This window comes from Dendrobates tinctorius, unplaced genomic scaffold (assembly GCF_039654945.1).
Source record: "Dendrobates tinctorius isolate UK_male_01 unplaced genomic scaffold, ASM3965494v1 ptg000008l, whole genome shotgun sequence".
NCBI classification, from domain to species: Eukaryota; Metazoa; Chordata; class Amphibia; order Anura; family Dendrobatidae; genus Dendrobates; species Dendrobates tinctorius.
In genome coordinates this window covers 69941643-69957139 of record NW_027361676.1, presented here as the reverse complement: position 1 = coordinate 69957139, position 15497 = coordinate 69941643, and the positions used below count along the sequence as shown (strand labels likewise).

Sequence of the window (15497 nt, the reverse complement as noted above, 5' to 3'; positions counted from 1 at the left end):
ACGCTCATTGGGGGACACAGAGACTGTGGGTGTGTGCTTCTGCCGTCTGGAGGCTGACACTAAGTATACAAAAAAAGAGTTAGCTCCTCCTCCGCCGCATACACCCTCGCCCCCAGACCGGGCGTAACTCAGTTTAGTGCATAAGCAGTAGGAGAACGCGCCTTAAACTCAGGCAAGAAATTATACGTCTGAAAAAGGGACCACCCTGATCCTTACATAAGGATTTGTATAATTCAAAATAAACAGATGCCAACTGGCTAATAGGGTGGGTGCTGTGTCCCCCAATGAGCGTCTCGGAGAAAAGGATTTTACGGTGAGTACTCACAAAAATCCATGTTTCTCCTTCGTCTCATTGGGGGACACAGAGACTGTGGGACGTTCTAAAGCAGTCCCTGGGCGGGATCTTAGCTCACCCAATCCATGCTATTTTGCGCCCCTGATTAGAGGTGCGCAACTGCTGCCTGGAGAATCTTTCTTCCCAGGCTTGCATCCGAGGATGCCTGGGTTATGTACGTTATAATGTTTGACAAACGTATGCAAACTGGACCAGGTAGCTGCTTTGCACACCTGTTCCGCTGAAGCCTGGTGTCGCAGTGCCCATGAGGCACCCACTGCTCGAGCCGAGTGTGCCCTGATCCCTGCCGGAACCGGCGTGCCACTGATTTGATATGATTCTTGGACTGTCAGACGAACCCATCTGGCCAAAGTCGCTCTGGACGCAGCGAGTCCCTTCCGCCGCCCTTCTGGAATCACGAATAGAGAGTCTGTCTGGCGGAATGGCGCTGTCCTTGTCACATATCTCCTAAGGGCTCTTACCAGATCCAGGGTGTGCAATGCCTTTTCTACCCTATGCACCGGTGCCGGGCAAAACGAGGGTAAGACAATGTCTTCGTTGATATGGAATGCAGAGACAACCTTCGGCAAGAAGGGGGGAGCTGGCCTTAAAACTACTTTATCCTTATAAAAAGTCAGGAACGGCGGTTTACAAGATAAAGCCGCCAGTTCCGAAACCCGCCTAATAGATGTTATCGCTACCAGAAAAACGACCTTCCTGGACAGGTAAGGTAAGGAGACTTCTTGTAACGGTTCGAAGGGAGGCTCCTGAAGGGCCCTGAGCACTAAGTTCAGGTCCCATGATTCCATCGGTGCCTTATAGGGGGGTACTAAATGTGCGACCCCTTGCATAAACGTCCTAACCTGCCAGACCGAAGCGACCTTTCGTTGGAAAAGCACCGACAGGGCCGAGACTTGCGTTCTGAGCGAACTCGGAGCCAATCCCGCGTCCAGCCCTGCCTGCAGAAAAGCCAGTACGTTGGGGATCGAAAAAACCAGAGGAGTCACTCCGCGATCCCTACACCAACGGAAAAACACTTCCCAAGTCCGATGATATACCTTCGCCGAGGAAGGCTTTCGGGCACTCACCATCGTGGCCACCACATCGCGCCTGAATCCTGCCTGTGTTAACAGCCAAGATTCAATGGCCACGCCGTCAAACACAGGGCCCCTAAGTTCGGATGGCAGATCGGCCCCTGGGACAGTAAGTCCGGCCGATCTGGGAGACGCCAGGGTACGTCCACCACTAGTTGAACTAGATCTGCATACCAGGCCCGCCGAGGCCAGTTTGGGGCCAGCAGAATTGCTGGAACCTTCTCTCTCCTTATCTTTCTGATGACTCTTGGAAGCAGAGGTAGCGGGGGGAACAAGTACGGGAGCCGAAACTGGCTCCACGGAAGCACCAGAGCGTCTGCTGCGATTGCCTGCGGGTCGAGGGATCGAGCGACGAACCTTTGAATCTTGGCGTTCTCTCTGGATGCCATAAGGTCCACGTCTGGTGTCCCCCACCGTTGGCAGATCTGTTGAAAAACCTCGGGGTGCAGGGACCACTCCCCTGCCGCGACCCCCTGTCGGCTGAGAAAATCCGCCGCCCAGTTTTCGATTCCCGGAATGTGCACCGCTGAAATTACCACGTGGTTTTTCTCGGCCCAACGCAGTACCAGCCCGACCTCGCGCATGGCTGCCTGGCTGCGCATGCCCCCCTGATGGTTCACATACGCTACCGCTGTAGCATTGTCCGACTAAACGCGCACTGGCCGGTTTGTCAGCCAACGCTGAAAATGTTGCAGGGCCAATCGTATTGCCCGTATCTCCAGAATGTTGATCGGGAGAATTACCTCCCGAAAGGACCACCGCCCCTGGGCTGTGTGACTCTGGAAAACTGCTCCCCAACCCTGCAGGCTTGCATCGGTCGTCACCACCAACCACTGTTCCGGGGGAAAGGGTTTCCCCTGAACCAGAGACGAGTCGCGAGTCCACCACTGGAGTGACCGTCGGACCGGTGGAGACAAACTGCACCGATGATTGAGGGAAAGCAGCCTTCGGTCCCATGCTGACAAGAGCGCATGTTGAAGCGGACGGAGATGGAACTGGGCAAACGGGATTACCTCCATCGCCGCCACCATTCTGCCCAACACACTCATGCCGTACCGGATGGATCTGGAGCCCGGCTGAAGAAGGTTCCGTACCCCGTTTGATCCTTTGCGCCTTGTCCTGAGGGAGGATCACCAGCCCCTGGGAGGTGTCGAAAACCATGCCTAGAAATACGATTCTCTGAGCCGGAACCAAGGACGACTTGTTCCGATTGATCAGCCAACCTAGGCGGGCCAGGGTATCCAGAGTGATACCGACATTCTCCTGGCACGCCTGAAACGACGGCCCCTTTACCAAAAGGTCGTCCAGGTAGGGTAGTACCGTTATGCCCCGAGCATGCAGGATGGCCATAACCACCGCCATTATCTTTGTAAAGACTCTGGGGGCAGTGGCCAGACCGAAGGGCAGAGCAACAAATTGGAAATGTCGCCCTCCGATCGCAAAACGCAGGAACCTCTGGTGTGGAGGAAAAATCGGGATGTGTAGATATGCATCCTGCACATCGATCGAGGCCAGGAATTCCCCTGGATCCATGGCTGAAATGACCGAACGGAGGGATTCCATCCGGAATCGCCTGACCCTGATAAACTTGTTCAGGATCTTTAAATCCAGTACTGGCCTTACTGTCCCGTCCTTTTTGGGGACTGAAAACAGGTTGGAGTAAAAACCTTGCGTCTCTTCGCTTTTCGGCACTGGGACAATGACCCCGTTGCGTTGTAGCGTCATTATAGCCTGCAACAGACCTTCCGCCTGCGATTCTGTTCCGGAGAGCCGGGAACGGAAGAAACGCCGTGGCGGGAGTCCGACAAACTCTATCTTGTACCCGGACGATATCAGTTCTGCCACCCAAGCGTCGCGTGCCACTGCGACCCAAACGTGGCTGAACCTTAGTAGGCCGTAGGTACGAAGTGCCTCGAGTCATTTTGCTGGAGGCTTTTGTGATCTGGCCCCCCTCGCTCTGGGCAAACGGCCTCGGCCTCTACCCAGCGGATTGGCCCTGTAAGAAACTTGCCTTTCTCTAATCTGACCATCATTTGCGGAGGTGGATGCCCTGGCCGAAGTCCACCTCCAGGAGCTACGAAAGGGCCGAAAACGCCTCTGCGTCTGCCTGAATGCCGGCCAACTCTTCTGCTGCGGTAGAAAACTACTCTTCCCCCCTGTGGCTTCTGAGATAAGCTTATCAAGCTTTTCACCGAACAACCGATTGCCTTGAAAAGGCAATGAGGTCAAGGATTTTTTAGAGATAGAATCCGCTTTCCATAATCTCAGCCATAATGCTCGCCTTACAGCGATCGCATTTGCTGCTGCCACAGCAGAACACTCGGCCGCATCCAGAGCGGCGCCGACGAGATAATCACTCGCTCCTGATATCTGATTTGTCACCTCCAAGATTTCCGCGGGCAGATCCCTGTCTTGGAGGGCCCTATGCAGAGTGTCTGCCCATGAAACCATGGCCTTAGCCACCCAGGTAGCCGCAAAGGAGGGGGCCAGAGCCGACCCTGCTGCCTCATACACTGAGCGGGCAAGCCCCTCTATGAGGCGATCAGTTGGGTCCTTAATAGAAGAACCGCTGGGTATCGACAATAGCGATCTTGATGCTAAACGTGACACCGGTGGGTCCACTACTGGCGACTCCACCCATCCTTTATGGAGTTCAGGAGGAAACGGATACTTTGCTTGCAGCGCCTTTTGCATTGCAAAGCGCTTATCCGGGTGTTCCCTATGTTTCTGGACTAGCTCCTCGAACTCCGGATGTGTGGCAAACCTTCTATACTTTTATTAAGTCTCCAGTGCCGGATCTTCCTTCTCTCTTCTATGCGGACGCCTGGTTTTCTTGAAGGAGACCTTGTGACCTGAGGCCGTGGACACATCATCCTCGATCTCTAAAGTCTGGTTGACCGCCTCAATGAGGCTGTCCACCGAGTCCTGGTATCCCAGGCTTTCTGGATTCCAGGCTTCCTCCTCCTCCTCCTCGCCCTCGTCCTGATCGCTTCCTGAGCTTGGCGACAGGGAACGAGATGCCCTAAAAATCGCCGCCGACTCCCCAGAGGGCCCGGCCGACGGAGAACGAGCTCTCTTACCATGAGCTTGTCTGGTGCTGGAGCGGCCCCTAACGGACGAAGGGTCCTGAGACGTGGACGAGCTGTCTTCCGCTGGCAGACCACCATCCTTGACCCTGCCCGGGCCCCGAAGGGACTCAATTGCCTTCGTAAGGGACATCATAGAATGCGATAAAGACACTGCCCATTCTGGGGGGTCCTGACCCCTGGGCTCTGCAACAATGGGGGGCTCCTGGGCTCGCTCCGACTCACAGGCTTCGCAAAATTTACCCGGCTGCGCCTTAGGCAGCCTGACCCCACAGGAAACGCAAACAGCGTATAGGAAAGAGTGAGCTTTCCCTTTGCCAGACATATTGCAGGGTAGGGTAGGAGGAGGAGGGTAACCCCTTCCTTGACAACCAGTGCGGCACTCGAAACGGGGTTGCACTCACCCACCGGTAACGTCCCACCTCTTCCACGGGGTGCTCTGGACGCAGCGAAAACCCTGAGACGTGGACGAGCTGCTTCACGTGCCGTTACTCGCCGGGGGCACTGCAGTGCACTTTGGAGAGAGGCGGCGGGGCTTCCGACCGCACTCCGGCGAGGAAATGCGAGGAGGGGGAGGGGGGCGGGAGCCTCCGGTCACTGTGCGCGCCCGCCGCGCTCCCCGGGCCGCCGGAAGTCAGTGGGCGGGGCTTCCGGCCCCCACCGGAAGCGGCGGGCGGGCCTCGCGCGGAACTAGCGGCCCTCCCCATACAGCGGGGACCGCGGCCGCCGGCGGAGCTTCAGCCGTACTCCGGCGGGGACCTGCGAGGAGGGGGAGGAGGGGGCGCGCTCCCCGGTCACTGCGCGCCCGCCGCGCCCCCCGGGCTGCCGGAAGTCAGTGGGCAGGGCTTCCGGCTACCACCGGAAGGAGCGGGCAGGCCTCGCGGACCTCCCCATACCGCGGGGACCGCGGCCGCCGGCGGGACTTCTGGCCGCACTCCGCATGTGGCACTACTCGCACCGGGTTCCACCGGGGAGAGAGTCGGGCCCCGTGAGAAAAAGTAACCCCGTCGGGCGGTGGAACAGACAGCCCCGCGGCGCATTCTGGAGGGTCCCGTTCCGGGGGGTGACCCTACAAAAAAAAGGTGAGCCTGGCCGCCGGGGGGGGGGCTCTCTTGGGGTGCTCTCAACCCCATCCCTGGGAGGGGAGGGGGAGGCTACTGGGGGTGGATGCTTCGATCCCCTGGCTCACCTGCGCCTCCAACTGCACCCCTGGTGTCACTACCTAGGGGTGGAAGGGGCCAACCTGAAATCCCGCGTTGCAGGAGAGGAACAAAACGTGGAGTCCGTTGGGGATCGCCCATCGCTCACACGTGCTCGCCCGTTGTAGTTCATGGGGAAATCGAATCCTCTCATCAGGATGCGTTGCCCCTCTTTACAAAATAAAAAAGAAAAATGGTTGTCTGGGGAAAAGTCCCAGATGTGTCCCTCGGTGCGGGAGAGAAAACACGTGGAGGACTACTCACACGTGGTCGCCCGTTGATGATTTGGGGAGATCGGACCCTCTCTATAGGATCCGTCGCCCCTGTCTTATCTTCAAAGAAAGGAAAAAAAAAAACCTAGTCTGGAGCTCCAGACTGCGTGTGCCTCCATCAGACACTAAGCAAAAACTGAGTTACGCCCGGTCTGGGGGCGAGGGTGTATGCGGCGGAGGAGGAGCTAACTCTTTTTTTGTATACTTAGTGTCAGCCTCCAGACGGCAGAAGCACACACCCACAGTCTCTGTGTCCCCCAATGAGACGAAGGAGAAATGTCACTTCTAGGGCAGCGGAGTGATTTGGGCTTATACTGCTGCGCATATTTTAGAAATGCGAATTGTGTGGATCAAAACGGATATCAGAGCTTACCATCTAGTGTATCAGCAAGAAAAACACTTCTCTCCTATCCCAAAGTTAGTAGATGCACGGACGTCTACATCAGCCCTACAAGGCGAGCTAATCAGAGCTAACATTGGACCCAATGGCACCTGCACTGGTATGCCTGATCCTTGTCTAGAAAAAAAAAAAATCACAATAGACCAAGAACTGTTTCACCTCATAGAAAATCTACTGTGTAGCTAATTTCCTTTGCCCTACTTTGACATAGGAGCAGAAATGGTGGTGCTCTATATGTTACATGATGAGCATCTATGGAGCTTCACGGGCCGCACAGGTTTCCGTCATGGTAGCTGACATTTTTCCACAATCTGCCTCTGCAATACTGATGTGAACAAACATCCTCCTCTGTGAGCCAAGGCCCAAGGTCAATATCACCTCTCTCCCGCTTCAAAAAATGGAGGAGAAACACATAAAGCTGTCCTAGCCTGGAAAGAAAGCTAGCCCACACATTACTGCTAGAAATAATGATGAATGGAGCATGATCTGATCTCTCGGGGAGCCAGCAGGCAGAACACTGTGAGGTCTGACTAGTGGTCAAAGTCTGTGCAAAAAATTGAAACACTTCACCATTTGACTTTAATTTGCCACATGAGCCAAGTATAACAATACAATAGACATAAAATGGGATAATTGTTAAAGCAGATGTTGCTGCGGTAACATAACGGCCTGTGTATCAGGAGAGATGACTATGTGATCAATGCTTTCAAAAGTAGTCCCCAGATGTGCTTGAGGACCAAGCCGAGGGGTGCTGTACAACTCGATAAACCCCGTGATAAAGTGCACCAAGTCTCTGTAAAGAGTGGACATTTGGATTATGACCTCCTTACAATACGGCTATGTAAAACAATGTCCTAAAAGGCTGGCCCTTCTTAAGCCCCCGTCACACACAGATCTCGCTAGCGAGATCGCTGCTCAGTCACAAGTTTTGTGATGCAACAGCGATCTCATCAACGAGATCGCTGTGTGTGTGACACTTAACAGCGACCGGCCCCCCTGCCGGGTATCGCTGATCATCCTGGAATGGCCAGGACATTTTTTTGATCGCTGGTCTCCCGCTGGCCAGCACGCATCGCTGCGTGTGACAGGCGGGAGACCAGCGATCAGGCGCTGGTAAACAAGGTAAACATCGTGTTTCTAAGCGGCGCGCAGCGCTTAGAAACCTGATGTGTACCTTGGTTACCAGCTCCCTGCACCAGTGCGCTGGTACCTAAGGTACACAGTGGGTAACTAAGCGACGTGCGTCGCTTGTTACCCGCCTGTCGCTGGTGCTGATCGCTGGTGAAGCTGCCTGTTTGGCAGCTCACGAGCGATCGTGACCAGGTCATATCGTTGTCAGGATCGTTGTTGCGTCGCTATGTGTGACGGGGCCCTTAGACTCTTGCCATCTTTAGGGCCTCTTATAGACGCTGGTGTACACGCATCGTTTTTTAAGCTAAAGAACCTTTAGGAAAATGCCAGTGGTGTTTACCCTGGAGTGTCTTTTTTGATGTTTGTTACATTTTTTTCTATTCCAAGTATAATAAGATAGTGGTGACTTCTATGCAAAAACTGCCAGAAGAATCAACCGGTCACTTCATTATGCCAATTCTCAGCAGCAGTTACAGAAGATGGAAAGCATGTGTTCATTCTTTTCAGTGTTTTTTTTTTTTTGTTGTTTTTCAGGTGGGATCCAGGCCGAATTCGCCTAAAAAGGATGCCGCGCGCTCATGCCCTTAGGGCAGGTGCAGATGAGCCTATTTTTTGGTTCTAATGCGATCAGACAAAACATCAGATTACACTAGGTCCGATGTTAGTGTATGGGGCTGTGCAGATGTCTGATTCGTACAGAGACTGTCAGAGGAAAGAAAATCGCTGCATGCCTAAGTTAGAACAGATATTAGGATCCCACTCGGCCGTGAAAGTCAACGAGTCTGTGGAATCCACCGGACTGCACTTGGGTGACATCTGAGAGCAGCCCGATTACCACACACTGACAGAATGGAAAAGATGGAGAATTTATTTTCTCCATCTGCTCCTCATCTGAGAGAATCTGATCACACTTTGATCAAACTCGGATCAGAGTGTCATTTCATGAGAGTATCTACGGCCGTATTAGAGTGGATTTTCCATGATTGCTAGCTTCTATGTCTTAATATGAAGATGATGATTCAGCTACAGAGTAAAGTACAGAAAGCCCATGTTTACCTGGGAAACAGGTGGTTAGGTGCTCCATTAGTGCTTCTTGCGTGACAGGTTTTCTTGCAGAGTTCATAGCGGAGATGGCCAAGCAAAGGATTTCCCCAAGAGGAATAAACTGTGACTGGCTGATTGGAGACATACTGATGGGCGAGACATCACCTGAGCAGAAAAAAAGAAATCTATGTCATATACAGCGTTCACAGTGAGAACACACACAGGTAAAGTCCTTCAAGCACTCGTTACACCAGACATCATAGTCATGGATTACGTAGCGATATTTCATTGTACAAGTGACAAATCCACTGCTCCCAGCTGAATACTTTCATTCACTGTCAGTCGCAGCAATACAGAAGCAGGGCCAGGGATGTGGAGGAGAGGATTAGAATAATTTACAAGCACTAGGCGTGGGAATAAGGAATTAGTGTAATGTGCTTTGTAATTACAATTTCTAGATTCCACCGCTTGCGAAGCGTCCATGTAAAGGGTGGGACCAGCTCAGTTCCCACAATGAAACCGGACACCTTACAGTGAAATCTGAGAATTGTAATATGGCAACATGACTGGAAATCATATTGGCAGATAACAAAGGATCAAAAAGTCACCGCATTAAAGTGCGAGATTATTCTAGTAGTCATAAAGCTGAGAAACACACTGAAAACCCCAATAACTAAAGGATTTACATGTATGGCAGCTTTTATATTTATGGCACCACTGAGACTTGCATCTATGTCAAGAACTGGACGCCGTTGATCCCCACATGCACGTCCACCTCTGCTCTTGGGCCTTATTCTGGAGGTAGACATGGCTCCTTGGGGTGGAACCTGCATTTATCAGTCATTTCTGGCACATTGCTTCGTTAGATCAGGAATGTAAAAGGTGGGAAAGACCCTTAACGACTCAATCCCAGAAGTAGGCAGACTAGATCTCATTTACTGACCAAGCCTAAACTGCAGTTAGTACATTTTCTTTTTTTTTCTTTACTAAAATGTTGCCATTTCTCATCATACAGTGTGAGGGCGAAACAGACAGCCGTATAAAATCGGGCCGAGAACGGAACGCAGTGCCCAACTTCATAGAAATGCCCATCTCGGTCCGATTTATACGGCCGTCTGACTGCCCCCTAAGGTTGCTTTCGCATTACCATCTTGACATTGTTTCTTTTTTAGGAACAAGAAAAATTAAATGGGTTTTCCCACGAGCAAAGTACACTTTAATAGATCTTGGAATAAAAAAAAGTTCCACAATTAGATGTGTTAGGTAAAAAATGTTCCTGTCCCGAGATAATCTTATGAATGGAAGTGCATCATACATGGGGCCACTCTGCTTCCATTATGAGCCCCTTTGCTTCCATTGACATCAGCTATACTAGGAATATATTTTTTACATTAATTCTTTTCCTAAAACTGGAATAAAAAAACCAAAATATCAATGTTGGTGGGAATACACCATTATTGATCTGCATTGGTTGATAGACAAAAGAGAGTGGTATCTTTATATCAGACATATTTGCAAACTTAAGTACGGTATATACAAATGCACATATTAATCCACAGCATGCCCCATACTACAGCTCTATACCATGCACCATAAACATTGGTAGTAAAAAGAAGACACAAAATACATCATTAGTGATGGGGACTTTTGAATATTATAAAACGTTTTTAATATCACTTCAGAGTTATTGTACGAGTTATGATCCTCGGTCTACTGAACCACAGCATGACCTGCTCTACCCTCTCCTACTGTACCCTCACCCATCCCTGTAGACTGTGAGCCCTCGCGGGCAGGGTCCCCTCTCCTTATGTACTTGTGTGTCCCTTGTCCTACACATGTTTACTATACTTGTCTATATTTCCCCTTTTCACATGTAAAGCGCCATGGAATAAATGGCGCTATATAAATGCATAATAATAATAATAATAATAATAATAATTGTACGGTGTTCTACTTTAAGGCTATGTGCACACACTGCGGATTGGTCTGCGGAACCGCAGGTAAAATGACCTGCGGTTTTACCTGCGGATTGGCCTGCGGTTTTGCCCTGCGGTTTGCCACCTGGACAATGGAATAGGTGGCAAACCGCAGCAGAATCCGCAGAAACAATTGACATGTCAATTCTTTCTGCGGATTCAAAACCGCAGCTTTTCCGCAGTTAAAAATCCGCAGCGTGTGCACAGCAGAATGTAAATCACATAGGATAACATGCTACTGTACACTGTCTGCAAAACTGCTGCAGTTCTGCTGCGGCCAAAACCGCAGCGGAACCACAGCAAAAACCGCAGCATGTGCACATAGCCTGATATCATGTTGTCGTGAAGCAATATCTCAAAGTTTACCATTATCCAAGCTGGATTGATCTCAAGTCCAAATGAAAGCTAGGGGCTGCTCGCTCCTACACCACAGGGGAAGGGTACATTTATACAGATGGTAGGGCAGACATTCTAGCAGTGCATGCATGTTACGCTTACATGGGAAGTCACAAGGGAAAAATATATATAGAAAAGATATATAAAATACAACTTTTAATACATTATGAAAAACCACCACCATACATAAATAGTGCACACTGAGTTCACCCTGTGTATAGAACCCTCATCTTGACCTCATCTACCTACCAGCAGAGGTTGGCACCTTTTTGTTGCTACGAGTATGGCGCCCCCGCTCCTCGACGGCTGACCCTCACTGCCCTGTTTCACCCTACAGATAAGTGAAGTCAATCACCCACTCATGCATTAGTGGGGATAAAGGGGGAAACGTTTATCAGACTAGCGGTCAGCTGAGGTTCAAAGATGTAGTAGGTAGGTTAGTGTCAAAGAGAGAAATATGGTTGCGTGAACCCCAAAAGCATCATTTGGCTATGAATCAGATACATTAATATACAACATAAATGTATGTGCATAAGTGAAAATACCCCTCTAAGCCGTTATCTATCTGAACAAGCCTGCCTAGCAGCGGAGGATGGCACCCGACCTGACAGCGGATATGGCGCCCCCGCTCAGCAATGGTTGACCCTGGGAGTCCCTATAATAGGAGATATAACCCCCAAGGAAGAATGCAGGCAGGCAATAGGAGTTTCATGATCCAATCAATCACAGACAGGGTCAGTTCAACTGAAAACAGTGTAGCAGATAGCTGATGTAGAGTACACAGCATAATGAGGTACTTATGTTAGTTGCTTAAACCTCTACACGTTTCACCACACATGGCTCATCATGAGGTAGGATAAACTGATGCTGCAGCAAACCTACTGACCCATCAAAGCAACTAAGAAAAGTGTGTCGGGTGTTTGGTGGGCGAGTATGTGTACAAATCTTTATACTCTGTGCTGATACATCTTTATTATATGTTCCTGTAGGTTGTATTACATTTAAATATTCTATGTCAATTTGTATATGGTCACAGTTGTTGGTTGACTACTCATCTATCTATATTTGTGTGTGTCACCCCATAACTGTGACATTTTATATCTTTGGGGTTCCTGTAGGGACTCACCCACTATTTTCTCTGTGTGTGTATCTGTATTTTGGAATTTTATCATACATTTTTATGTTTGTATCTAATAAAATTTACTTATTTTTAGTCATGTGTTAACTATATTGTCCTTGCACATTATTGGTTTTTGGTATTGCTATGGCTTTCTGGAACATCTTACCCCTATCTGGGTTTTACAATCTTTTGATGTTTCTGTCAATGTGATGTCAGAATCGCCGGCAAAAGGTGTTTGTGACCGCTGAGAGCCAGCAGAGATCTGCACTGAACAGAACAAGCAGGTAGGGGCTCATTAGTTCTTAAGGCCCCGTCACACTAAGCAATATCGCTAGCAATATCGCTATAACGTCACTGGTTTTTGTGACGCAGCAGCGATATCGCTATGTCTGATTACTTACCTCCGACCGGCTCCCCTGCTGGTTATCGCAAGAACGGTGGGCTGTTTCTCGTCGTCAGCTTCCTGCTGTGGCGACGAGTGGACGCAGGCGGGAGGACGTCTTCATCGCCTCGTCTGACAGGTAAGTAGCGTCCCCTGCTATGTCGCTGGTGAGATCTGCCTGTTTGGCAGCTCACTATCGACCACTTAGCGATGCCCCAGCGATCCTGACCGGGTCATATCGTTGTCGGGATCGCTGGTGTATCGCTAAGTGTGACAGTACCATTAGGTCCATAGTAAAGAAATTCAAATAGTCCTGACAACGCCTTTAAGGAGCAAATATCTTTCTAGTAATGTTCTTTCACAGAAAGTGCTTTCGAGGACCAGAGATATCACAAGTTCCAGTTATATAATATTATTGGTGGCTCAGTGGTTAGCACTGCAGCCTTGCAGCGCTGGGGTCCTGGTTTCAAATCCCACCAATGACAACATCTGCAAGGAGTTTGTATGTTCTCCCCATGTTTGCGTGGGTTTCCTCCGGGTTCTCAAGTTTCCTCCCACATTTCAAAGACATACCGATAGGGAATGTGGATTGTGAGCCCCAATGGGGACAGAGCCAATGATGTGTGTAAAGCGCTGTGGAATTAATGGCGCTACATAAGTGAGTAAAATAAATAAATGGGTTGTAGGAGCTGCATTCTTTTTCTTTTACGGTACACCGTATGAACTTTATTTTATCTACGGACTCCCTGCAGTGGATCAGTTAAAAACGGATCAGACTTGGCCGGAAGACTTCCGTTATTTTTTTTACAATTCCCATAGACTTGAATGGCAGAGACTGCCGAGACATGCTCTCCATCTCATAGACCACATACAAGGATTCATTTTTAAAATGGATGTGTGTATGGATAAAAGAAACTCTGTGTGCTGTCCAAAAAAACTAACTTAGGTAAAAACCAGGGCTGTGGAGTTGGAGTCGGAGCCCATTTTGGTGGAGTCAGAGTAGGAGTCGGTGTCATGGAAATTGAGAAGTCGGAGACGGAGGTTTGGCTGACCGACTTCACAGCCCTGGTAAAAACCCAGGTTCACTTTGAGAGACCAGCTTGTGGAAGTAAAGAATTTAGTTTTCTGTTGGTGCAGTCACTACAACAGGTATAAAGATCGTCGGGAAGAAACGTTATGGCAAGAATCTGCTCAGTCTCAGCAGTGTATTGCCCAGGGTTTGCTATGTAGCCAATAATTAGTAAATTGGGCTCACACTCATCACTATTTTTGCCTTATCCATAAGGCTATGTCCACACGCTGCGGATTCACCAGCGGATTTTTCTGTGCGGATCCGCAGGTAAAACCGCAGGTAAATTGACCTGCGGTTTTACCTGTGGATTGGCCAGCGATTTTCCCCTGCGGTTTGACACCTGGACAATGGAAAAGGTGTCAAAAAGCAGCGGAATCTGCAGAAAGAATTGACATGTAAGGCTATGTGCACACGCTGCGGATTCTGCTGTGAAAAAACCACAGCATGTGCACTGCGGATTGTAAATCCCATAGACATACATGGTACTGTACCCTGTCTGCGGAACTGCTGTGGATCCGCAGAGGCCAAATCCACAGCGTGTGCACATACCCTAAGACAGCACTGCACGTTCTCTGCATTGCACACCTGGGTATTGTGGTTAGGTCTGTATTTGTCTTCAGCACTCCCGTTGTTATTCTTCTTCTATCTATTGTGGACAGCGGATTAATATTATTGCATATGTACAGTATATCTGAAACCTGGGTATAGATTTTCCCTAATCATTGGTAGACCATTACCTTGTTTAATGACACCAGCGGGTCAAACACATATACATGGTATTTTACTTGTACATCTACCATAAATTTATTACGGATTTAACTACCACCATCACCAGCAACACATGAACTATACCAAAAAAAGGTGAACACAAGGCCAAAATAACATATAAAAAATACAATTTTATTAAAGCATCTAGTAAAATCCAATCGACAGGTATATATGGGAAAGATGTAGAAAAACGCACACATAATGGTGGTACATAAGCACATGCAAAGGGACGTACACATCCAGATTGATATATATTAACAATATATATAATAATCACACAATTGCGATTTAGCCCAAGTGGGGAAGAAAAAACCACTATAGTATATAATAGTAAAGGGAAAATAATGGACACACAAGCCTGCTTTCGGCGTCTCTATGCGTTGGTGGTTCCTTGCGGCTCCTCCTCCAGCATGACGCCGACGCTGGCTGGCGTCGTTGGTGTCTTGACAACGGAGCGCGTCACTTCCGGTCCGGGACCGCTACTTCCGGTAGCGCGGTTAAGCGCGCTTTGACTAGGCGGTATAAAAAGACAGGCAGTCATCAATGCAGCTATGCCCCCTGATAAAGGAGGATCGAAACGCGCGTCCCTGCTGTCACTGCGACTTGCTGGTAATTTAAATCATTTGATTGGTAACTTTGGGGTTGTGATCAGTAACATGGACGTCACTTGCAGCTAGCAGGGTGGGATCTGTATGGATATGGCTAAGGGAAATGATTGTGGTATATATCCCAGCTGTGCGCTTGTGTGTCCATTATTTTCCCTTTACTATTATATACTATAGTGGTTTTTTCTTCCCCACTTGGGCTAAATCGCAATTGTGTGATTATTATATATATTGTTAATATATATCAATCTGGATGTGTACGTCCCTTTGCATGTGCTTATGTACCACCATTATGTGTGCGTTTTTCTACATCTTTCCCATATATACCTGTCGATTGGATTTTACTAGATGCTTTAATAAAATTGTATTTTTTATATGTTATTTTGGCCTTGTGTTCACTTTTTTTGGTATAGTTCATTACCTTGTTTATTTGACCCTCTTTGGCATCTTGGTAGGGTCTGGTACTGATTAGTATAATATTTTTATCCCTTAGAGTTATCTGGAATTTGGTCATTAGTATTAATAATTGTACGCTAATCATGGCATCACATCATTCTTATTAATGAAGTCAGGCCATTGCTATACTTTTGCACACCTTTATTAAAATGTACAGTATTT

The 15497-nt window shown here is 49.0% G+C and overlaps 1 protein-coding gene across 6 annotated transcripts in view; it reads right to left on the bottom strand.

Annotated features, from left to right (window-relative positions):
• Nucleotides 1-15497, bottom strand: part of STOX2 (storkhead box 2) — a 183755-nt gene that overhangs the window by 62941 nt on the left and 105317 nt on the right. For 5 of the 6 annotated variants that reach the window (XM_073578239.1, XM_073578244.1, XM_073578258.1 and 2 more), the window contains exon 2: nt 8573-8725. In XM_073578239.1, coding sequence (XP_073434340.1) covers nt 8573-8725 — 153 coding nt within the window. Of the gene's footprint in view, nt 1-8572; nt 8726-9246; nt 9399-15497 lie in introns of those variants that run through there. The other variant, XM_073578250.1, reaches the window with a different exon arrangement.